The sequence below is a fragment of the Erithacus rubecula genome (genome assembly GCF_903797595.1).
Source record: "Erithacus rubecula genome assembly, chromosome: 14".
Taxonomy (NCBI): Eukaryota; Metazoa; Chordata; class Aves; order Passeriformes; family Muscicapidae; genus Erithacus; species Erithacus rubecula.
The window spans coordinates 8,374,809-8,400,263 of NC_136666.1; the positions used below are offsets into that span (position 1 = coordinate 8,374,809).

The 25,455-nt window shown below is 43.8% G+C and overlaps 1 protein-coding gene across 1 annotated transcript in view; it reads left to right on the plus strand.

Annotated features, from left to right (window-relative positions):
- The window catches only part of AGBL1 (AGBL carboxypeptidase 1), a 264,251-nt gene that overhangs the window by 17,336 nt on the left and 221,460 nt on the right, over positions 1–25,455 (plus strand). Inside the window, 4 exon segments of the mRNA XM_079318217.1 lie at positions 2,364–2,427; positions 3,676–3,822; positions 4,782–4,913; positions 7,262–7,355. Of these exon segments, the coding sequence (XP_079174343.1) occupies positions 2,364–2,427; positions 3,676–3,822; positions 4,782–4,913; positions 7,262–7,355 (437 nt within the window).

A 25,455-nucleotide genomic window follows, 5' to 3' on the forward strand; every position in this document is an offset into this window, starting at 1 on the left:
CCCTGTGCTAAAAAATGCCCAGAAACTCTTGGGAAGAGAGCTCTGAATGTTCTTTGTTTAGTCTAGGAGACTTGAGCCAGCTCAAATGATCAAAGATATGAATTAGGAAGATTAACATGGAACTAAGATGATATATCTCACCCAAGAGTAATGCTGCTCAGAACTGCTCTGACCTGCTGCAGACTTTCCTTGCTGTGTGGTCCCTTGAGCCAGTGGCACAAATTTGGACTCCTCCAAGGTGAGGGTGGCAACACTTGGTGAAACAAGAGTTGCTGGATTTCATTAAAGCCACATTCTGTTTGGCTTGGCTCTGAAAGGAGCAGTAATCCTGTCACCAAGCCTTTGATTTCAATGTGGGTAATAAAAGGGCTGAACTTTAATGTTCAGTGCTGAGATCTCTGCTTATTGAGTTAATAATGAATAGAAACAGCAGGTTCCCTCTCTGGGCACGGGCCAGCTCTGAGGTGGGGATGACACAGGTGGATTCTAGCTAAGGGCAAAAGCAAGTTGAGCCTTGAGGAGCCCATCAGTGCTCACAGACCCTCCTCCACTGAGTCCCCATTTCAGAAGTGATTCTCTGCCTGTTTGCTCCAATCTCAGCCTCACCTGATTCTTCTTCTTTCCTTCCTTCCCTTTCCCTGACTACATCTTGTTCTTTTCTCTCATTCCCTTGCTGACACCTCTTGTCTCCATGGCTCACTTGGAATATACATTGAGGAGGAAATGGTTGGTAGCACTGCTAATTGACCAAAACCAGTATGATGGTTTTGCAGAGATTTGGAGGGTTTTTGTTAATAATTATGACTGGGGGAAAAAAAAAAAATCTAAGAAAACACACAAGGTTTAGGATACAGAAACTAGGAAATATTGGCACTAATGTAGTTACTCCATGCAGAAAATGGCACTTATAGTTTGCCAATACAAAAGGATCTGGTTGCAGGGAGCTGCCAAGCATCCTACAGGATTTCTGTCACAGGGGTGGAAATCTGTTTCTCCAGGCTGGCAGTCACCTGCTCTGACTGCAGAGTGATCAATTTCCTGCTTCATCCCTGTGTCTCACCCTGTGCACACCCTCCCCAGCTGTAACAAAGGAGGAGGTATGAACTGCAGCTCCCTAATTAGCTACACAATCCTCAGCACCTTGTCAGCTTGTGCTGTGACTTTTTCAGGGATCCATTGGGAAAAAATGGTCCATTTGCCTTAACAGTCATTATTACAGATCTGAATTAGATTTTTCCTAATATTCTTTCTGGAGTTTCTTTTTTGCTAGGTGTTAGTTCTCAACTCCTTGTCTTAAATATAGAGTTGCATAATGTTAAATATGTCAGAGAATGGTTGAAAAAAATTGGTTGGTAAAATGATCACATGTATCTAGAATAGATACCAGGTTAGTTTAATTCACAATGTGGGTTAAGTTTCTGAAGCCGTTCAACATTCAGAAAGACAGGAGCCATATATTTGTGAGATGCTATTTTATTGTCATAAATTAATTGAAAATAAAGTGATTCCATTATAGTTTGTGTGATCCTAAGGGATCTTTGGGACCAAGGCTATTCAAATTGAAGTTTTGTATTATATTAGGAATTTCTATGGTGTTGTATCAGTTCAGAAATAAAGACATCCAGATCTTAACCCAAAGCCCTCAAATTGAAATACAGACCAGTGAAGTTCTTGAATCACAGCAGTGAAATCTGTTTGGAGGAGGATTAAAGAAGGATCCAGTATATCACACAGATGGATGGCAAATATAATGTGCTTCTTTCTCCTCAAGTGCATTGCATCTTATTTCCTCTAATGCAAAATTTAAAGTGACTCTAAAGCAGAATGTGTCATGCAAAGTGTGGTAGTAACTTGGTCTTAAAATTAAATTATATTAGTTTAAAAATAATCTTAGGAATTTTTCTTCTCCTCAAATTCAGGGTTTCCACCTGGTTGTGGCTACAAAGATGGGAATTTTCTTGGAGATGTGATTAGTATAATTTAAATATATTGTTCTTCAGCTCTAAAAATAAGATGTTCTGTCATGGAAAACCACCTCACATTTAGCATTTCTTTGTGATACAGAATTTCCCCAACTTTGGGGTAGCCAGATCAAACCAAAAAAGAGAGCTTTTGTTTAGAATTTAGATGTAAATTCTACAGAAATGTTACTGTGTATTAAATACTGTGTAGTATGATATGTTAGAGGCTTTTAAAATGTGTTATCAATGTTTCCACATCTTCACTGTCCAGATGGCACAAAAGTGCTCAGTATCCAAACAAGGATCTCAGTGCCTCTGCACTGCATGATGCACTGCAGCCCTGTGCAGCACAAAGTGTCCTGTTCTGAACTGATCTGTACATTTAGTGTGTTTCCATTCCAGAGCTCCTGTGACAAGGATGTCATCCTGAACAGTCTCAGTGTCCTCACTGACCTGCTGTCTTTGGGTAAGGAAGCAAAGATTTGGGGCAATGGCTGTGGGCTAGGGCAGAAAGGGGGTCCTCAAGTAAGAAATTCATACCTGCATTTAAACTTGACCAGGTGTTTGCAAGGTGAAAAAAATATAAATTGCATCTATTGAGCAGCAGTCCTTACTCTTGTGTTTGGAAAACTGAGTTTATTCACTATGTTAAAGAAAAGAGACTCAGAGTAAGTTTTCCTTCCCTTTCCCTTTCCCTTTCCTTTCCTCCCATGCAAAGTATTTCATAATAATCCATGGCAGTCAATTTGGAAATGTTCAGTGCCATTGGAGAGAGGACTGTAAGAAGGGAAAGGAACCTGACTTTTCAGAGCCCAGGAACCCTTTAATGCAGAGTGTTCAGCCTCTCTCCAAAAGGCACTTCTACCTTGGCCTGCAGGGAATGGATGTCACTTTATGTGCTGAAAGCTGCATGAACAAAATAAATGTATTGGCAAAAGAACTGAAAAAATAGTCAAGTTCTTTTTCCTTTCTTCACCACAAAAATATCATCCGCTAAACAATTCCCAACCCAGCTAAGCTGGGGGCTGCATTGGTGAGGCCTGGATCCTGCTGGGTACCCCACTCCTGGAAGCCCCACAGAGGCATCTCCTGTCCATCTGGGCTGTGTTTTGGAGCCCTGCAGCCTTGTTCCTCAGCTGGGTGCAGGGATGGAGAACAGGGGGTCCTGCTCTCCTCTGGGAACTGAGCGAGCAGCATCCCCCAGCCACAGAGCCCGGATCAATGTTTGTTAACACAGTAAGGCTCCCAGGGTTAGAGTGTGCTTTCTTTGGAGACCTACATTTATTTGAAAGCTGTCCCCAAGGCTTCTCTAGGATTCCTTTTCATTTGGCAGAAGCCCAGTGCAGCTTTAGTTCTTTCCTTGTTTAATTTCCAGTATCTAAGAAAAGACCACTGATCCTTTCGCTGCTTTGAAACCTGTCGCTGTCTCTGCTTATTCCTCTCTGCCACATTTCAATGCAGAGTGAAAAACTCCTGCAGCACGTGGCTTTGGAGAGGCAAGGACTGTCCTGGTGACAGGCAGCAGAGCACACAGTTCCACCTGGGGTTCATGGCCAATTCTGCAAAGGCTCATCCATGGCCAGTTCTGCAAAGGCTCACGGCCCCCCAATACTGCCCGAAGGCCATGGAAGCTTTGCTCCTTGCAGCCTGGGGGTTTGTGGCAGCTGTGGCTCGGGGAAGGGATGCTCTGAGCAGTGTCTCCTCTCTTCCCCAGGCACTGGGCGCAGGATTCAGTACGTGGTCAGCAAAGGGGGCAGCGAGGCTCTGCTGCAGGCGCTGGGCACGGCTGCGCGGACGGAGCCCCCGGAGCAGCGCACCCTGCTGCCCCTGCTGCGCCTGCTGGCCAGGGTGGGCCACAGAGGTACACTCACTGCTGGGGGGCTGCAGCCAGGGACAGCACCTCAGGGCTGCCTCACCGTGGGCAGCAGCTAAAGGGGACACGCATTTAGTAGGGCCTGTTGATACACTCGTCCAGAAGGGGTGGTGGGGTGTTTGGAACACAAAGCCTGTGAGGGACAGCTGAGGGAGCTGGGGGTGTTCAGCCTGCAGAAAAGGAGACCCAGGTGTGACTTTATCACTCTCTACAACTCCTAAAAGGTGGTTGTAGTCAGGTGGGGTTGGTCTCTTTTTCCAGGCAGTACTGACAGAACCAGAGGACGCAGTCTCAAGCTGTGCCAAGGGAGATATAGGCTGGATATTAGTAAAAAGTTTTTTACTGAAAGAATAATAAAATATTGGAATACTTTGCCTGAGGAGGTGGTGGAGTCACCATCCCTGAATGTATTTAAAAAAAGACTGGAGGTGGCACTTGGTGCCATGGTTTAGTTGAGGTGTTAGGATGTGGGTTGGACTTGATGATCTTGGAGGTCCCTTCTAGCCTAGTTTTACTGTGCTGCTGTAATACAAAACAAGGAGTAATGGTTTTAAATTGAAAGAGGATAGGTTTAGATAAGATGTAAGGAAGAAATATTTCATGATAAGGATGGTGAGGCACTGGCACAGGTTGCCCAGGGAGGTGGTGGATGTCCTAGCCCTGGCAATATTCAGGGTCAGATTGGACAGGGCTCTGAGCAACCTTGGGAAGTGCAAGTCATTGTGAGGGATTTGGACTAGGTGGCCTTTAAAGGTCTCTTTCAGTTCAGACTATTCTATGCTTCAAATATGATAACTCAAAGTAAATCCCATGTTTTTCTGTTTTCAGTGAGATTCTTATAGAATTTTGAGTTACAAGTCTTAATAAATGTATGTTTAGCAGCACAGCTGCAATGACCAGGCCTTTGCAATAGTTTTGAATAGTTAATTCTCATTTACTTTTCACAGATAGGAAGTTTGGGCTTAAAGTGCAGAAGGCAGAAGCCACTGATATAATCCTGAGCTTGGCAAGAAGACACCTGGGCCACCACCTGCACCTCACCCACTGCCTCTGGGTCCTGCGGGTTTGTGCTTCTAATGGTGAGTGCCAGGATTTTCCTCTTCTGTGTGACAACCATCAGGGTTCTTTTTTTAGTCATTTCAATGCAAAGAAACATTATTCCTGGTAGGGTTAGTGCCTGCATGCATCATTAATATACAGAAAAGCACAAAAACCAGAACAACCTTAGAAAAAGGTGCTCCTCAAGGGGCCTATGCAGCCTTTAAAGTACATTTCATCTGTGAGCTATGGAAATAAAAATGCTATCGTGAAAAATATTCATGGCAAAGATCTTCTGTTCTGGAATATAGACAGTCAATTCTTCTGCTATGAAACTTGGGTACCTTAAGTCTCTATACAGTTCCCATTACCATAACAGCCACATGTCTCACTATTGTTGATTGCATTGAGCAGCTGCATGAGGGTGGAGAAGCAAAGGGAGAGAGAAATCTGTTACTTATTCAAGGTCTCCCAGGAAGCAGATGCTAGATCCTGGTCTTTTTACTAGTATCCCCTCAGATGTGCACTCTCCCAGCTTTTCTTGCTTGGCAATGCCCTCATGTTAAATGATTGAAGCAATGGGATTTCCAGTATCCTCTCGGGATCATTACATATTCATACAGGCTTTCTGTGCTATAAAGCACTGAGCTCATCAGCACAAATTTCCCTTTTCTCACTCTAACCCTTTCCTCTCCTTCCCTACATCCCTCACCCAGCAGACAATTCTTGATGGCCATCCTGTCTGCAGTCTGCTATGTGCATCCTGAGATTTAGCTCTCCTGCAGGTCCCTTCTGCCTGGACAGGAGCTGGCTTCATGCTTTGGGCTTCCTCAGCAAGCAGCCAAGCCTCAACACTCAACCTCTCCCCCCTGATAAGCAGTATTTGAAATTCTGAGTGTGGCTGAAAATGCAGCCAAAGCCAGAAGATGAAATGTGCCTTTATTTGGGTTTCACAGCTGTGCAGTGACCCTGGGCTGCCCCTCACCCAAAATGATGATCTGCCCACTTCCCTGCTTCAGTGCACCTGCACTCAGTTCAGCTGCTGTTTCTGCAGAGGTTTTAGGATGCTCATGGCAGCCTGGCCCCTTTTCTGTTAATGTCAGACCAGAGCCCCACCTCTGTACCTTTGCTGGAGCACCTTTGTTACTCTCCATGTACCTCCAGCACTCTCCATTAATAACATTGACTTTGTGGGTTCTGTGGCCCAGCTGGGAGGCTGCAGGGGAGGTTAGGTGAAAATCTGTGTGGATATGATATCAAACCAGGGGATTACATGTTCCCAACCTTAAAAATTACAGAGTAACTTAAGGGAAGCCAGAACCATACAAAACTCTTGAGAGTGCTTAGGTGAATCCTTGTCTCACCTCATGCCCCACTCTGGGTCACTCCCTTCACTGCCACCAGATGTTTGTGGCTGCCCACATCCTGCTCTGGAGCAGGATGAGTTTGATCAGCCTTGTCCAGCACCCTGTCTCTAATGAATTGCCAGGCAGTGTGAGTGTAGCTGGCAGGCCTTGCAAGGCTTTCCATCACAGGACAGCTTGGCAGGGACACAGTAGGACAGCAGGAGATGATGGGCCCTCTGGCAGCTCTCTGATGACCACTGGGAGATATCTACAAAACAGCCAAAACCCAGCAGTGGGCAGGCAGCCAGGGCTCCTTCTGGCTGCTGTTGATTACTGATCCTTTCACCTTGGTCGCTTACATTTAGTATTTCAAGGCTGTATTTCTTCCTTCATTACACAGAGATATCCTGTCTCATGGTGGGGAGGTCTGGCTAAACACCTAGGCTATGCATTAGGTATTGAAACTGATTGCAAAATCTATCCATAAAAGTTCCTAGTGTGTTAAAAAGTGAAGGATTAAAGAGAAAATTGGCCTGAATGAAATTAAACTGCATTTAGAAGCCCCCCAAACCCACTTTCACTCTGCTGAATAATGGCACAGAAAGAAAATGCTGCCTTGTAAGCCCCTATTAAATGAACTGTCCTCATTGAGTTGCATGTAGGAAATGTGGGATGAATTTGAGTTCGGTTTTTTTTTGGTTTTTTTTGTTTTTTGTTTTTTTTTTTTTTTTTTTTTTCCTGGGAGAAGACCCTGTTTAAATAGGATTTGTTCTCTGGAGAGTACAATGTCAACAGGAAAGGGGGCCCTGGGGAAATTGGGAAAGAGCTGCAGGATTGGTTTCACACCCAATTTTGGCTCAGGTTATGTCCACAGACAGCTTTGTGCTTCACTTTCTGTGTTTGTAAGGGGACCTCTGGAGTCCAGATGGGATCCCAGAGAGTTCATAGCCCCAGGGGCAGCTACTCTTCCCCACATCCCTTCTAAGCAATGTTTGCCAGCTGCCTGCTTCAGAGCTGACTGCTTTTCCCTTTTATTGCCATAGTTACCACGGGAACTATGCTTGGCATCAATGGAGCCATGGAGCTGCTTTTCAAAGTCATCACTCCCTACAGCAAGAGGCACGTCAGGACGGTCAGGTAGGCAGTAGCCCCAAGGGAACTCATCTTTTCAGGACAGCAAGAAATAAAATTTTGGTTCCACTTGAAGAGGCAAAGAAATCAGAAATGTATGCAGTTTCCACTCACTTTAAATCTGCAGGGCTTTTTAAGAGGCAGAAATAGTTCCCCAAAGGACACATTAATGCTGTGATTCATCATATGATTCATGCTGGTGGCCCTTTATTTGTACTGTGCCCTAGACAGCGATGGCAGTTTGATTGCAAGGTCCCCTCCTTCATTTCCCAGCCACAACTGGGCTTTCAGAAGCATGTGCTGGCAGCAGACAAAGCCACTCCTGCCTCCCACTCAGCAAGAGCCTCCTGCCACCACCAGCCTAGGGGTAGGTAGAGTGGAATCGTGGCAGTGCTGCCTCATCCTCCATTTGCAGAGAGTCATGACCTGGTCATCATGATATTTTTGAAGTATGACAGTTCTTACCAGTATTAATCTGCGTCTGCTTTTAAGCCCATCCCACATATCTCAAATAGTTCTTTTCTGAAGACATCAAGTCCATTTTATGTCTTCATCTTAATGCTGAATGTTAGTCCTCAACTTGTCTGTTCTGACCACTTCCTCAGATGCCTTTCAAGACAAATTTTATAAGAGCAAAACATCTGCATCAAAAGAGCAAAACAAGCCAGTGTCTGTGGCTTGCTCTTTAAAAGCAGGAGGAAGAATTAGCTGCTGTGAGCTGTGCCCACACAATCCCATTTGTTTAAGCCTGCCAGTTCTCCTTCTGGGTCATGCAGTGGCTTGTGGGGCACAGTCCCTGCTTGCCCAGGCATGTGTCAGCAAGGACATGGCAGCATTCAGCTAGCTGTGGCTTCTGCATGGACCTGGCATGGGGGAGGTCCATGGCTGGTGATTACTGAGGAAGCAGCTTCAGGAAGAGCACGAGGTGAGAAGGATGAACAGCCACAGTTTGGACCCTGCTTGCTTAGCTATGGTTGAAGTGGAGGCCAGTCACCCTGGATGCATGAAATAATGTCCATCCTGCTGTTACCATCACAGACTGACACCAGTTCTCTCAATACCCCAAATGACACAATAACTGGGAAGGAATCTGCATTAATTTACACCAGCCATCAGTGCTGAAGCTGCACATCAACACTCAGTACTGTTGTTAGCTAAGGGCAGCTTTCTTCCAGTCCCTCTGCCTACATGTCTGGAGATACACCATTTTTGACATTTTGCTTTTCTAAATAAGGTAGTTAGGGGGTCCAGAAGATGCACAGCTTCCTGCAGCTGCTTTGTTGATGGGAGCCAACTCACTTTTGCCTGTGCTTTTGGGTTTCTAGCACAGTGCCAGGTACCTGGAACTGCTTCACAGCTTCAGTTCTCTCTTAGACAAAATACCTGAGATTCCTCTATGTGGGGATACCAGGATGTTTCCTATACAGAGGTTTGGATATTACTCAACTCAAAGAATATTACCAGTAAGATATTATTCCTAGGATATCTCTGCATCCTTCAACATTTCCCTCAGCCCTCATGTAGTAATTTAAGATATGGGCAGCCAGGAGAACTGCTTTATGTATGACAGGGGTGCCCAGAATAAGACCCAGAGCTGGGCTTGGCTTCTGAGGCAACCAAAAGTGATTGATGGGTCCAAGACCATGCTTAACTAAGCAAATTCCACTAAATTCACTGTTTTTCTTCCTGTGGAAGTGTTGGCTGTGATTAGACCAGTGGTAGGCCAGGATCTGTGTGCGATGGGACTTGGGTCTGTATCAGTTTTCTGTTAAGCAATGCAACTGGCTGCCTAAAGACTTTTTAAATTAATTTTGTGCAAAAGTGCTTTATTTTCCATTGACTGTTTTGCATAGGGGAAGTGGGGACCTTGGTATCTGTCATACCTTTCCAGCCTGGCTTCTTGCTGAGATACATTTGGAGATGCAGGGAGTGTGGCTGGGGTTTGCTGTAAGTGTAGTCTGTAAAGTGCTCTAAAATACTCACTTCTATGGGAAACAACCAGAGAAACACTCTGCTTTTGATTTCAAAGATTCCACATTGTCAATATGCAATATTTAGCTCTTTCTTCCTTTCATCTGGTGCACAAGAATTGTTTGGAATTCTTCTGTGGACATTTTTTTCCATTTAGAATACAGAACCAAACACCAGAAAAGCAAACTCAAAATTTCCCTCTGTAAATTCCATTTGATAGCTAATAAGCCTTTTTATTACTGGAAAGCTTGAATTTATTTTTCATTTGAAAAAAGGTGTCTTGAACATTAATTTTTGTCTACCTGACCTTTCTCACTGCTAGTTCAGTTTCCTAATTTTCTTTTTCTTTCCTAAAATATTTGTGCTCTTCTTAAAACATATTTTTCATGAGTGTGCAAATGGCACATACAATCTTTGCTGAGACCCAGCTCACAGGAAAAAGTGATTTGGTTCCCACCTACTCTTGATCTGATGAACAAGAGCCCTGAATGAGCTCAAGCCTGTGGCCACTCAGCTGGCCTGCCCAGGGCTCAGAGCTGTGCCTTTTGTTTCATAACTAGGGTAGCTGAGGAGCTCAGTGGCACAGTGGAGACAGCCTGTTTCACATCAGAAGAGCCACACAAACCTGTTTTGTTTTAAAACACGATTTCAACTCATTAAAAGGCACTAGTTTCTTATCAGTCAGTGGAGATTCTGTCTGCAGCTCACTTGGAGGTGCTGCTTTCACTGTGGAAAGTGGCTTTAGGAGATATTGTTGGCAAAAATTTAGGTCTTGAGACCAGAAGAACAGGCTGTAGAGTGGATTGCAGATCTTCTCTCCCAGCATTAGCAAGTGTCTGGAAATAGCTGCAGTCTGAAAGACCTAAGCATCTTAGCAATTCATCACAAAATGAAGGTGGGTGCATGTGGGAAAATGTCCTTCCATTATTTAACTTGCTCTAGCTAAAAATTTGTGAGGTGACTATGGCAGGGAGCTTCTAGATGGGTTTTCTGAGCAGGGGAGAAAGGATAAAAAGGTGTTGTGTTCTTTGTCTAGCTCAGCATGTGCTCCCAGCTATCTGACACTGATGCAGCTCTTCCCAAAGTGGCTGTGAAATTGGGAGTGTGGTGTTTTGGTGTAGTTCTTGGTCACAAAAACATCTGCCTCTTTTTGGCTATCAGTATGGAAGTTATAGAGAGCACCAGCATCTTACCTGCCTACAGAGAAAAACTCCTATTTTGTCCCAGAAACCCTTTACTCCTCATTTTCATTTCTCTTGATGCCTTCTCTCCACCTCATGACTATGTGCCACCATGGTTTGCCTTTTTGCTGGGAAGGAGCAGCCAGCAACTGTGGGAGCTGAGATTACCCTGCTCTCTGATCAGCTGCCAGGAATGCAGCGTTCAAAATGCACCACTTCTCTGGTGGGCACACCCCCATTCCCCTGTCCTGGGCAGCAGCAGGGCCAAGGTCACTTTAAGAATCTGCCCTGGAGAGTGCCCTGGGACAGCTATTTATTTAGCCCGCTAAGATGTGGAAACAAGATACATAGTTCTATTTATTTTTCCCAGTGGCAAAGCTCTGGGGTATTTAGAAATAGTCTCCCCATGCTCCAATTGACCTTCTCTGGGTATGTGCCAAGTAGCTCTGATTCCCCTGAGACTGTGACTCATGGGCTTTATTGGCTTTAGTTAGGCATTTTAGGTCTGCAGCTTGCTGGTGCCATGACTGTGGATCTCTCCAGAAGTATCCATATCTGAGATAAATGCTACATGGAAAAAACGTGGAACTCTCTGAGGTGTGGAGAACTCAAGTTAACCACTGTGACATCCAAGAGAGTTGGAGACAAGGTTGTCTTGCCCATCTCTCACGGAGATCATCTCTGCTCTGCAGAGAAGGTTTCCTGATACCTTTCACAGGGTCAGTTTAAAATAAAGCCAGACGATGTTCTGCTTTTCTCAGTTCTGTTTATGTCAGGAGCTGGGATATCTGATAGGAGTGTGTGTGGGATGCTCAAATCTTCACTCCATCAACACTTTCTCTAATGTAGCATCTCTGATGCCTCACACAGTGCAATGATCACTGCTCTTTTCACCTTTCATCCTTATTATTATTATCCCTGTATGTTCCACAGCTTCTACCCCTCTCCTACTTTCCTGTGTCCCTTTCAACACTGTTGCTTGTTTTCCCAGCTTGTTCTGAGAAGTGTTAGGATGTGTTATGGAATGTGACAGTGGAAGGTGTTTGCTCTCTAGTCAGCCAGGAGCTGGTCTCTTCTGCATGGCTCTGTCCAGGTTATCAGTCACCAGGTATCCTCACCAGTGGCTTTGAAGTCCTCACCTGTGGTTACATGTTGTACAGGCTCTTCTAGGACTCCTCCAGTTGAAGATATAGTATCAGAGAGGCTGAAACCGAAACCCTCAGAATTTATTCTCCTTTCACAAGAGGAAGACCTGTGCTTTAGAAAATGGCAAATGTGGGGTGACTGGTGCATTGGTCCTTCCCTCCATTGTGTTTTCCTTTTCTGCTGCTAAAAGGTTGGTGCAGAGTTTTATTAAAGCAATTTGGAGAGTCTTTTAAAATGTCTTTGTTTTTCAAACCTCTATGAGTACATCTATTTATCATATTGAGCAGAGCTGGCTCATGGTAAGTGTTCGCATAAACCTCGTATGAAAGATTACAACAAGAGTGAGTATTCATCAGAAATAAAAACTCTTTCTGTGGGTATTCAGAATACTTGGCTTTCTACATTGGCCTATTCCAGTAAAGTTTGACTACTTAATTAAAAGTGGAAAGTGAATAAAAAAGGTCTGGGAATGGTGCCAAATTAATTCACTAGAAAATGTGATATGCAGAAATTATCTGCCTTTGCTCATGTCCAGCATTACCCACTTCTGACATTTGATCACAATTCTTCTTATGTTTGGTGCTTATTGGATAGTCCCAGTGCTTCAAATGCTTGCTGATAATCTCCCTTTTCATTAAAGGGAGGAAATCCTCCCATATAACTCTATTTCACCTGAGGTGGATATCTTGATTCCTCACATACTGAGGGGAAAAAGGAGCAAGTTCTCCTCACCTGTGGTAAAAGTTTGTCTCTAGAAACTTGGGGTCTTGAAAATGTTTATTTCTCTCTGTGCAGTGGAGGATGAGTCTGCAGTGGGCAGCCTGGAAGTGGCATAATGGGCATTTAAAGCTGGGTCAGGTAGAAGGTTGCTGAAAGAGATTTGTAAAGTGGAGTCAGATCCATCTGGTGTCAGGGCTCAGAACCCAGGAGGAGTGAGAATACCACAGGTGCCTTGTCTTTGCTAAGTGCTCAGGCCATGAAGTGATTCCTGTGTCACATACTATGTGTATATATATATATATTACTCTGCTTTTTTATAAATCCTGTTTTGTTTGCATAAAACTGAGAATCTGTTTTCTCATCTTGAAACTGGTGCTTTCAGTCTAAGGTTGAAGTGTTGAGCCCATGGTGTTAAAAAGTGACCAAGGTGCCACATCAAGAAATGTTTGTACAAGTGCTTTCCTGAGCTTAACACTGACAGCAGAAACCAGAATAGCAGTGGGCTATGTCTGGTTTAGACAAAGAGAGGAGATGTGCTGGGGATTACCTGAATATTGGATTTACCTTTTCTGCTGAGCATGATGGAGAGGCACATGGAAGAAATCCAACTGCAAATGTGCCCTAGACCCAGTGCAGGCTGTTAGATCTTTCTTTATCCTTTATCCTGGGTAATGTCTTGCTGGTAGATCACCATAAACATTTCCTGCAATTCCATCTCTTGGGTTGGTCTAAACTTCCAGCTGCTCTCTTCTTGAGCAGAAGAATATCTGGCATATCTGGCCACTGCCAGACTGTATTTTGAGAAAGAGCAGAAACTCAAGGCACCAACATGGGGATTAGTTCTTCTTCAACCTGATAGGGAAGCTGTTGTGATGGGTTCTTTTTGAGGAGTGCTCCATACACAGCTTTATGCCTTTGTTTATTTGGCAGTGGTTCCTGATAGAAGATCAAAAGCAAATCATTCTTAATTCCTCTTGTTAGTCTGTGTTTTGTCATTAATCATGTTGAGCAGTCTGGATATTTAATTGGAAAGTAACACATGATTCTATTGGAATGTGGTCAGAATTAATCAATGCTTAGCATTTTGAGAATAAACAGCCACGTTTGGTTCACTTGATTCATGTAGAAAATTCACAGGAAGGGAAAAAAAACATTTCAGTTGAGCTATATCACAGCTAAATGACTTGCTTCCCATCTGGCCTTGATCTACATGGGATTTATCCTAGAAGTCCTGTTAAATAAAACTAGAAAATACCATTCTGATGAGATGATGCCAGCAACAAAGGAAAGAAAGAGTGTTGTCTTGAAAATTTTTGTTTCTATAAAGTGTCTCTTCAACTTGACTAAAATTTCAGCTATCATGAAGCAGGGATTGTTGCATCACTAAGATGAGTAAATAAACCCTACTGTGCAAGTTTATTGCAGTGAGCCATTGTAATAGCAGAAATGATCTTGGAGCCAGAGGTGTCCCAATTTCATGCAGTTCCTTCTCTTTCATTATTTTTACGGTCTGTGTGGTTTCTCTCAAAGAATGACCTGTTCTAATATCAATAATCAGTTACAAAATCTCATTTCAGACTGGTGGTATGTCAGTGCTGCTTTGCAGAACAAATAGAGTTGCATTTCAGAATTACACTTTACTGGCATTGCACTGTTAATAGCAGTAGATGAGAGAAATTGAAAAATTAAGAGGTAGAGACAAGGGAGAAAGAGATGTTTTCAGGCGAGATTTGAAAATAGATGAGGAATTGATGAGGCAGAGAGGAACAGCATCTCCCAAGGTTGTTCCAGAGGTCTGGACGAACACGTGGCACACAGAAATCCTGGTGCCATCTCTTGGTAGCCTTTGGAATGGCATAATTCACCACAGCTGCACCCACCTCTGAGACATTAAATTATATGGAGAGAAATTAATTTCTGAGCTTAAGTTTATGTCATGGGAAGGGAGGAACTGATTTAGAAATGGAGCAACTTTGAGACTGTTATTTTGAAAGAGATGTTTGCCTTCTAGGTCTAGTTTATGTTTTATATCTATTTCAGGTCAGAGTTTGAAAGAGAAACAATGCTTTCAGCTGGAGGCCTTTCTTTGCCTGCCCATTATTTCTCCCCTTTGGTGTAGCTAGTGCTATATTTGGAAAGATGCTCTGAGGGCAAGTCCCTGCTGTTCTCAAGTTCTTGGCTTTTCACAGCTGGTGGCTGTGGCAGATGCAGTTCATGGCTGACCTTGTGATGGTTTTGGGTATGTCCATACTGCAGGCTGCTCTGGGTTTGTTGGGCAAGAGATTCCCTGTGTGTGAGCTTTAATCCTCTCCTTCTCCTAACAAATGCTCAGGCTTGCAGTATGGGCTACCCAAGCTACCTAGGACTTGTTATCCAGTCTGGGGGTTCATGTTGCTGTATGTGTTTTGCTGTTAGTCTTTGTTCTAACTGGATTAAAACTAACACCTGGGTCTCTCCCTGCAATCCCACTGCCTCCTAGGACTTCCCTGAGGTGCAGATCCCATGTAACCATGGAAACTGTCACTCCCATCCAAATGGGATGTGCAACTTCATTTCATACATCAGTTGCATCTCCGAGTGTTTCCCTGGGTTAGATGAATTGTTAATGTTGGTGATGCTGTCTTGCAGCTGAATATGATAGATCTCCATAGGAGGTTAGGTCAAGACTAGTGTGAACTGGTTATCACAAGCATTTTGTAAGTAGCGTGTCAAAACCAGAGTGAAATTATTAAATTTTTTTAAAAAATTAGACCTCAGCTAGAAGGATTATAAAATATTTCATAATTTAGGAAGAAATGAAGGGTTGGGTGACTTCTGGAAGTTGGTGGGTTTTCTGTGAGATATGGACTGTGCAGGCTCCTGATCTGGAGGTGCACCAGTGGTGGGGGGGCTGTGTGGGTAAAGAAGGCAAAAAATCTAATGTTAGGAGACAAAGGATCTCTGATGTCTGAAGTGTTACCCTGAAATGCTGTGTGTTGCTATGGCACAGTCATCTGAGACTTTTCATATGTGTAATACACTTAAACCCACACCTCTCTCAGGCCTTACTAAGGGTAGTGAGGGTACACTCAGCCCTGTCTGAGGCATTCAGTGAGTGGGGGAAATGAGAAATGGGAGAGAAGAACAGAAATGAATTTGTGAGTTTATGTTCAGATGCAGTTGAAGTGGACTGTGGGGTGAATGTGGAGCTGGTGCAGTGAGGAAAGGGTTGAGCAATGTGGTTCTGTGACCTTGTAATCATGTTGGAGGTGGCTGTGAAGTGCCAAAGCCTTTAGAAAACATCAGCCAGGCAGCCCTGGGGGACAGGGACTGGAGGGAAGGGATTTCTAAGCAAAGCCTATCTGAATGTGCATGCAGAGGTGATGAACAGGTGCCCACCCTGCCTGTTTGCCTGCATTGGTTTTCCTGTGTCAAGGAGACAGAGAAAGAATTCCCCCTCGGAAATCACTGGGTTGAGTAATGACGTGAATCTCTGATAGAGGCAGAGAGTGAGCAGATAAAGCTGAGGGCACTCACTTGTGTGTCAGCACATGTGAGAGCCCAGGAATCTCCTCTTCTTTGCCTTTCACTTGATTTATTGCCATTTCTCCTCCTACCAGAAGCCTCTTGCCCTTATGAAGAGGGTAGGAAGCAGCTGTGAAATCCTCCCCACAAAAGCTTTCAGTTTAAAGATATAAAAGGGAAATTTGGAAAAAGAAGCAGTGAAGATAAGTCTCAATGCAGAGCTTCCACAGAAGCAATTTGCACAATGCACTCCCTACAAGAAAATCAGCCCCAAGAATTTTTCCTGTGGTTGCTGAGGCTTTTTCCCAGCTCCACCAGTGCTGACAATGCTGGCAGGTGGAGTGTGAGCCAGTCTCTAGAACTATCAGTGGTTTTAAAGCACAGCAGTGATTAGACCTGCCCTGAGCAGAGTTATATGAGAGTGTCAAAGCCTTAGCAACAGCCTTTCTGCTGCAGGGTTCCCTGTCCTGATTGCACTGTTGGAGCCTCACCAGCTGTACCAGCAGCAGGGTAACTGGATTTAGAGATATAGAGACAACACAAGAGACTCATTTTCAGTGGGTGAAAGAGACCTCTAAAGTCTTCAGTCTTTCAGGCTCTTTTGAATGGCTATCAAGCAATTATTACAGAGAATGAAAGAGATAAAGTAAATATTAGAGTGTTTGCCCATGAAGGTGATATGAATTTTTTAGGGAGAGGAGGTTTTGCAGCAGCAGTGGCACAGATTCAGCACAGCCCTGGCTCACTAATGCTGGCATGGCTCTTCTCCATCTCTTTATCTGCAGGGCAACACTTGGAATTGCAGCAATGCCAGTAAAATCTGTAAATAAACCCAGAGCTGAGCTGCTGTGGGAGGTGTTTGGAGGCAGGGCTTGGAATGTGGAGGGGAGAACCTGAAGACCTGAGGAAGTGGCTGGTGAGGAAGAACAGGTCTGCTGATTCCCAGCATGGATGGCTGCAGCTCTGGGGATGGGAATGGAAACTCCCCCTGAAGTGCAAACCTCAGGAAGGTCATGGCTCTGAGACAGCAAAAGCCAGATTATTGCAGAATTGAAAAGACAGAATCATCCTAGAACTTCAGCACACCAAATCCATGTATTTCTGTAGCCTGTGTTGAAAGGATACAGTTCAGGCTTTGTGTGGACCATAAGGCATATGCTGCAATAGCACAACAGCTGTCACTGTCTAGTCAAAAGCTTAATTTTCTCCTTGTTTTTCATTGTTTAAAATTGCACTTTAAAATTTTGTGGTCATTCCAGTTTTAATCACCTTCCAGATTTTACTATGTAGAAAGGCATGTGGAAGTGCCATCCCAATAAGGCTCAGAATTTTTCCTATGAATTGTAGTTCTTTATCCTTGTCACTTCATTATTATATTTACACCTTGAGTTCTACCAGCCTGGCTTTGGTACGGTGTGTTTTCAGATCCCAGAGTTTGGCTGGATTGTATCAAATGGAAGATTTCCAATAGAAAGGAAGGGGAAAAAAACAACCCCAACCCCTAACTTTTATTACTTGGGCTTCTACAAATTACTGCTTCAAAAATTCCCTGCAGTTATGCTGGTGTGACATGGAAAGTTTCAAACAGAAAATATTCAGAGAACTTGACCCAGTGTGTGCTGCATTTTGACATTTACTGACTTTATCTTCCTTTTAAACATTCTAGCTAAATGTTGTGAAGAACAGGCACTGGCATTAGATGTGACCAGATTAATGCTTAATAAAGAGTTAGACATGTGCAACTGAACAAATTCATTAGTGTGTGGGTGGCTAGGTCAGGGTTAGGGTTAGGCTGGATCAGCCACAGCAGATGCTGCCTCCCCACCAGCCCCACATACTCCATGGGGACCTGTGTTGCAATTGAGGCTGGTGTGAGCTGCCTGCTCTCAAACCCCCTTGCTAGATGTGGGGAAAAGCTGAGGCTGTGCTCTGGCTGGCCCTGGCAGTCTTCCTGCCCATCCTCTCATAGGCTGGGTCAAAGACTTTTCCTGCATGTTGAATCTCAGCTGGGCAAACTGCTGTGTGGAAGTCAACATGGCTGATCTAGCAGTCAAACCTGTTTCTCTGACTTTTGTGCATTCTAGTGAAATGAGTTAACAAACATCTCATTCTTTCTCAGGACTCTACCTGTGCTGTTCCCACTGCTGTCTTACACAGCTGTTCTCTGAAATGCAGATCTCGAGGTACTGTGGCTGCAGAGAGCCTCATCCCTGAGCTGCAGGTTGCCTTCCCTGCAGGCAGAAGCTCTAGTGCTGTCCTGCAGAGCTGTGGGGACAAGGACAGGACAAGGACAGGGTCACAGCAGGCGTTGGGGTGCTGCTGGTGGGGTGGTGACTCAGCCTGTTTGCAGAGACAGCTTCTGCAGAGGATGCATCCTCATTTGCAGCATCTGTCTTGGTGTGTGTGAGCCTGATCAGTCCTCAGGTGACTCTGCTGCCTTCCCTCTCATAGCCTGGCAGTCTGATGTCCAAAAAGCTGTTGTGGGAAAACCCTCTGCTTCCCACACCTTCCTTTTCCTGCAGATGTATCCCTGGATGTACTGCACAATGCAGCAGTATTGCCCTGCCCTCACTATCCAGCAAGACAAACCACGGAATGGCAGAGGGAGGTGAAGAGCAGGATGGCTTTTTCTGCTAAATCCTTATTGAAAATCCCAGGCAAATTAAAAAGCTTTTCTCCCTGCTCCGCATTTGCAACAACTCTCCCCCCTAAAAATTCATGTTTACCTGTGGCAAAGTTAGTCAATATTATACATTTCTAGCAACATTCTGTGTGTGTTTTGCAGCCCTCTGTTTTGGTACACATGATGGGTAAAATGGCCATTTTTTCTAGCACAGAAGACACATTTGAAAAATTCTTAAAATTGGCAATTGGCACTGACTGAAGGTACTTAGGTGAGACCTGAATTTTTTGAATGAATGTCCAGATTTTCAAAGATATTTAAATGTGTGAAGATGAAAGGGAATGTAACCATGAAAGAAAGCCTCCCATCAGGTTAATGCATTAACCTGTACAGTTAAAAGGTAGCTCTGACCTTAGTATACAAAGGAGCTTTGAAAAATCCTGCTGAGTGCTGCCTGCATGTTTAGACATAAAAATGCCTTTTAAATTCAGGTCAAGATGCCTATTGTGAATCTGTAAGAGAATGTTACTTTGTGATTCTTGAGCATGTTTATGCATTGTTCTCAATTTGAGGCTGATTTAATAGTGCCAATTAAGCTCAGTATTGTGTGCACGTGTGGCATACAAATGGATACCCCAGTATTTCCAAGCATGCTCCTGTTTGGCAGCATCAGTTAGGACCAACAAACTGTAAAGTGCCCAATTCTCACTAAATTTGGTGCTGGAGGGCTATGTGTGGATGCACTTGGGGACCACAATCATTAGAAAGGTTGAGAAGTGGGAATAGCTGGAAAACAGGAAAGATTTGGTGATCTATTCTGCACATTTTCTTCTGAATATTTTGTTGAAATTCCACTTGCGTATGAACCTTTCCGGCAGGTCTAACTCTGTCCACCATCCTTGGTATTTGGTAAGAGTAATGGATAGAAACATCTGATCTGTGTGCATAACAGGGGAAGTGATACCCCTTGGGAAGCACATGGGGATTGATAAATGCACTGCATGCAGGAAGATTAATTTGGTAGATTAATTTCATCTTTTTGCACTTGTACTTGCTGCATGAAACAGCTTCTTGCTCTGGCATATTCAAAAAACCCTCTGCAATCCAGCCCTCTTCACTAGAGATTTTAAACTTTGAGTTTCTTTGGCTGAACTTTATGGATGTGCTTCATCTGAATAGGACCAGAGGGGAAGGGAAGTGCAATATAAACTCAAACTGATGGATATTTCTAGGGCCTTGTAATATGGAAACAATACCATTAGATTAAAAAGAATGGAGTTTTTTATCTTGTGTTCAATAGAAGTAATTTCTTCTCTAATTCTGAAATATCTGACTTTTGCTTGAAGAAAAAGCTTCTGTACAAGTCAGCCTTCTTTCTTGGAAGAGATCAAGGAAGATGATGCTTTCTCAGTCCTTCAGCTTCATAATTCATGTCCTTTTCAAGTCTCTTATGTTGTACACATTTTTTAAATTAGCTTCTCTGAAAGGTGTTTATTTCTTTTGTTAAAAAGACCAACCAACCAAAACCCTCAAACAAAACATACCTGAAAATTCTGAAAACCACAGGAAAAGCTGAAATGAGAACTCACGTTTTCCATCCACTGCAACAGCCTAGCTTCATGCAGGAAAGGTGACTATTTAAAACACAGCTCAAGCAAACCTTTCACTACAAAGTGCTTTTGAAAGATGTTGTACTCTGAGATTACTGCTGCCTTAGAGATGGTTTGTGCTAACCAGCAGTCAGGAAGAGCTATGGCTCTTAGCCTTGATTGCATTGAAACCAGCCTCCCTTTTATGCTCTCCAATAGCTCTGGGCACAAGCAGTGATGGGTGAGATACTTCTCTACCTGGACTGTCAGCAACACAAGCTGCCCTTGGATGTTTCACAGCCAGTAATTGAGAGTATTCACAAAATTAAAATCTTGCAGTGGTTTGCCAGCAATATACTGTGTGTGCAGCCTTATTTTCTGGCATCATAAACCCCTGGGTACCCCCAAACTCTCCCTGAATTGTTCACCATCAAACTCCCTAGTGGCAAAGCACCTGCAGTTCAGTTTCTCTTAGTGGAAGCAGTCCCTGTTGTGCTGCTGAGATTTGAGCCCAGGATTCCTGGGTGTGCCACCAAGAAGTGTAATTTGATTTGATCTTGCCCTAAGCAGGGTGCACAGATTGTGTCCCTCTCCCTGCCCTTTCTCTGGATGTACACAGCACAATCAGGAGATTTTAAGGCTGAATGATCCAGAAGTAAGAAAAATGAGGCTGGGTGTCTTCCCCTATGTGTGGAGCACACAGTCTTCTGTCAGCAGAGTCTTCATGTCAGTCTCTCTGGTTTCCAGAACAAAAGCTGCTGGGAATGGATGAGCTACAAATCAAATGACAGCTAAGGAGTGAGCCAAGAGAGCACCAGGCTCTTGAACTGAGTGGTAACTGGATTGGGAATGGAAGGAGGGGGATTTAACCACATTCCCTGACACACTTTAACTGTGTGTGAGATGTTCTATAGGGCTCTGCTGGTGCTTGTAAGCAGATGTGGCCTTGATGAGTGTCCTCACCACTCCTCTTAATCAATCAATCATGGACAGTACTGAGCCCCTTTCCAGTCGCCTCACATGTGACCCTGGGGTGGGAGAGCTGGGTTCTCACACTGTCACCCTGGAACTGCCTGGGTGATGAATTTGTTAAGAGTTCTGTCTGATTGTGAACCTTCCAGCCCCTTTATCTTGATGTGAATGACAAGCTGTCACAGCCTACCTCAGCCATACTGGTGACATCTGACCCTGGAGAGGGAGCTGACATAATCTTCTGAGGTATAGTTTCAGCCTGGGGAGGCAGTGCCAGCTCTGCACTGCACTGTAAAAAACACCTGGGCATTCTTTTGGCAAGCTTTTAAGTGTATTTCATGTACCTTGTTCTTCTTTGTTACTAATTAGAAGCTAATTTATTTTAGAGTTGTAAAGAATAGCTTGACTTTTTAGGATACAGCTGTCTCCACTTCTGTATTTGCACACAAGAAGAAGTAGGATACTTGTAAGGATGCCTGGAGGATAAGCCTGGAGTCACTCTTCTTTTTGTGAGGTAGAGATGAAAGAGGCTGGGAGGCTGTACCTTTTCACTGGTTTTAACCTGACAGGCTCCAGAGCAGGCAGAGATGTCTGGAAGAAGCTGCAGTGAAGGCTTTGAGCTGAACCTGGGATCTGAGACATGCTGGTCACTGGAACGGATGTATCAATTAGAAAAGGAGTGTGTGGTTTTTGTCCTCTCATCTTTTAGCATTACACTGAAAGCACATCTGTACACAACAGCTGGATCTCCAAACTCCACCTGTTGGCAGTGTGTGGGGCTTGCACACTGTAAGCAAACTTTGCCATCAGTGTAAGTTTTAATGCCTTGCTAACAAGCTGGAATTGAAGAGGACAAGATGTTGAGTGTTTTTGCATAAGTCCTAGACTAGCACTGCCCTGAAAATGCCAGCAGCATAAGCAACTCCCCCCCCCCCCTATTTCCAAGACTTGTGGAACTGCTGGTTTTAAGTTTTTAAAACAAATTGCTACACAAGTGCCTGCATATTTCAGATCTGTATTTCTGGGCCATGAGGGAAATGACTTTCAAGTCATCTGCCTCAGATGAGACCTACCTTCTGGTAGGATTTATAAAGCACCTATTGCTGTGGTGCCTGTGTATTGTTTCTGAATGTCTTTCAGTTGTCAAATGTGAAATCATCTTTACAGTGAGTGGTTCTGTGGCTGTATAAATTCCAGTAGTTAAATACAAGTCCCAGGGGTTTGAGGCAAAATGCAGCCAGGTTTATGTGTATACTTGAGGACACTTAATTCTGCCTGGAGAGAGTGTCTGTAGGAATTTAGGGGGTTTGAGCTCTAAGTCAGGGGTCCATTGTGCCAGGTGCTGCACAAATACATCCTGCAGGGTCCCTTCCACACACTGCTTGTGTACAAAGAAACATGACAGCAATACTGTGTGTATGAGAAATAGCAGGATGAAGGGCAGGAGGACTTAAGCAACATGGGTTCTTACATTTCTATAAAAATAGTGCATTGTCTTTATCATCCAGGTGGTATTGCTGTAAGGACTTAGGCATCAGGTTGAAGAGGTTTATTATAGAGCACCAAGTCCTTAATTGTCATTCAATAATTTGAAGAGGGTGTTCTGTATTTTAGCATGTAGAAGACACATTTTCAGAGAAGGATGGTTAATTTTCTTGGGGGCTGATCTGCAGAGCTCTTTTGATTAATTTCTTTGTTCAGTCTTTGGCTTCTCTACTGTCTCCTGTTGTAGTTCCAGGCTAGGCCTGGGTGGTTGTGCACCATCAGTGTGTTGTGTCAGTCTTAAAATCCTTCCATGCAATCAACCCTGTATCTCCTCTGCAGTGGGGTTTTGTATTTTCAGGAGTCTGTTTTCTTCAAGAGGCAGAAACAGGTACAGGATTGTCCATCATAGAGCCTTGTGCTGTGAGCTGAGATTAGAGTGTAGAAGAAAACAGAAGAGATCTTGGTTTTCAGGCTCCTCTGCCTTCAGTGATTTCCAGCAAAAAATATCCTGGCAGCTCAGATCTGAAAGGGTGACCAAGGCACAGGGCTCCTTTGTCCAGGCTCTTTAACAGCCTGGTTTTACTGGCTAATCCAATTGTGCTTTGGCTTGGGACATGGAGTTATTCTTTGTTGTTCCTCCTGGTTCCTAAGCACAGGATCTGGAAGTTGCATTTGTCTATCTGTCTGCTAGTTGTACTCTTGCCCAGATATCCAAGCTGCTGACTTGGAAGCACTTCAAAGTTTTCCATTCTTCAGAGTGGCTGTCTCGACTGCTACTACAGGGAGGTTTTAATGTTTTCTGATTATGGAACAGCATTTATTATTATGCTTTATAAGATAGTGCAACTTTATTTATGCATCTTTTCTTATTAATACACAAATGAGTCTCCTTTGGGATACACTGGACTTGATAAAACAGCTAAGATTTCGCTAGTGTATTATCACAGAAAACAAAAAATCAGAGGAAGGCATCTGGACAGATTTGGCAAGTTTTTTTAATGATTTAATCCCTTTTCCCCCTCCTTGTCTCCCCTCCATCCCTTCTTGAGACAAATGCAGAGATTTGCTCTGGGCACGCTATCAAATTCTCTGGTCTGGCATATGGCTCATCAAGTCATCTTTCTTGTGCTCTTAAACTTTTCCTCCTGTTCTCATCTTCCTCCCGCCCTGTCCTTGCTCTTGTGCACAGTTTATGAATTCCTCTCTCTGCCTGCCTGTCCCAGGCTTACTCATCTTGTTATATCCCCTGATGCCAGCAAAGGTACTGCTGGTTTGCCATATGGTGCTGAGAGGTGCTGGTATTATCACAAACACTGTTTGCCTGGCTTGCTGTAACCCCACTGATGCTTCAGTGGTCTTGCTGCTGCTTTCAGTGAAAGCCTATTCTGCTTCTATTCCTCTTCTATGAATTATTGTTTCCCATAAGGTGTTTTGTGTGCTTGATTTTGTTCAGCATCAAAGATAGGTAATATTCTGGGGGTGCTAACACCTGACTTAATGTGCAAATTACAATGCTGATTGAAAGTCCAGACTTAAAACAAATGCTGGGAGTTGACTCTCTACACAATATAGGTGTGAAGTCCTTTTCCAGGATATTTATGAATGCTAAGATTTTACAAGTTCAAAAGTTCTCAGGCAAATAGATGGAAGCAAAATCAGCTAAGAGCTGAAACCCCTCCCAAAGGCACCATTGGTTTTTTATGGGATCTCTGGGCTGAAAGCTGCTGAGTTTGAACCTGTTCTGCAAACTCTAGCACTGTGTGTCTGCTGTGGCCTTGCATGCTTTCCTTGGCACTGTTGGCCACAGGACACTGGACTCTTTGGACTTCCATCTTAAGCTGATGCAGCTGCTCTTTTCTGGGCTGGCTGATTAACTCTGCACTTAGAATACATGTTTCTCATTTCATTCCCATAATATCTATGTTTAAAATGTAAGGCTATAGGGGTACAGTCATTCCTGGGTCACTTTCCTCAGACCCTTTCCTCACTGGAAGCTGGGCCTGGCAGTCCCATTATAAGCAGTCCAGGCTGCCTTTTCAAAGTCATTAGGTTGTTTGTCCCATTGCTGCCAAGAGGATGTTTCATGCCTTCATTTTCCAGTGCTTAAAACCAATCCTTTCAATTCCAGCTAAATTTATTCATGGCCATTTTATATCCATTTGTCCTAGTGCCAAATTTTTTCCTCAGCCTAAGTATCTGTCTGCCTTCCTCAGTGTTTACTTCTCTGCCACCCAGTGTGTCTGAGGGGAACAATCCAGTTGTCCCTTGGCTATCATTTTGTTAAGGTGCCTAAACTGTGATCTTTAAGACTCCTTTTGAGTTATGTCTCTGCTACCATAATGATTTCCTTAGCACCTTTCTGCATGGCTCCTTCTGAGTTCTACACACAGGTATTCTGTTCAGGTGGAGCCTTCTGTGAGAACATCCATGCTCCTTTCTCCACTGGCAGTGGTTTTCTGAGACCTGATCTGTCCTTTTCATGGCTGTCACCCTGCTGGTTATGCTTGTCCTTATCCCTTAATGGGCTCATATATCCAGTGTGTCCTTCGACTCATTTCCAAATTATGAGCCCCTGCTCGTAACAGTAATCCTTATTAAACCCTAAATGCTTAACCTTGCACTTTGACTATTACATTTCATCACATTTCTGTTCCTTCAGAACTCAAGAACATCTTGTTACTCCTGGAAGATATTCTGAACTCCCTGCTATTGGCAGCAGTTCCTGACTTCACACGGTCAGCAGATTTTGTTAGTATACTCTGACTTTTTGTGCCAAGGTCATTAATGAAAAGCTGAAATAAGATCAGTCTGAAAAGAACCTTAAGAACTTCCACACATAAGTTCCCTCTAGGCTAATAATTCCTCTTCCAGCACAACTCCTGTCATTGAGTCTTTAACCAATTCCTTTCCCATTG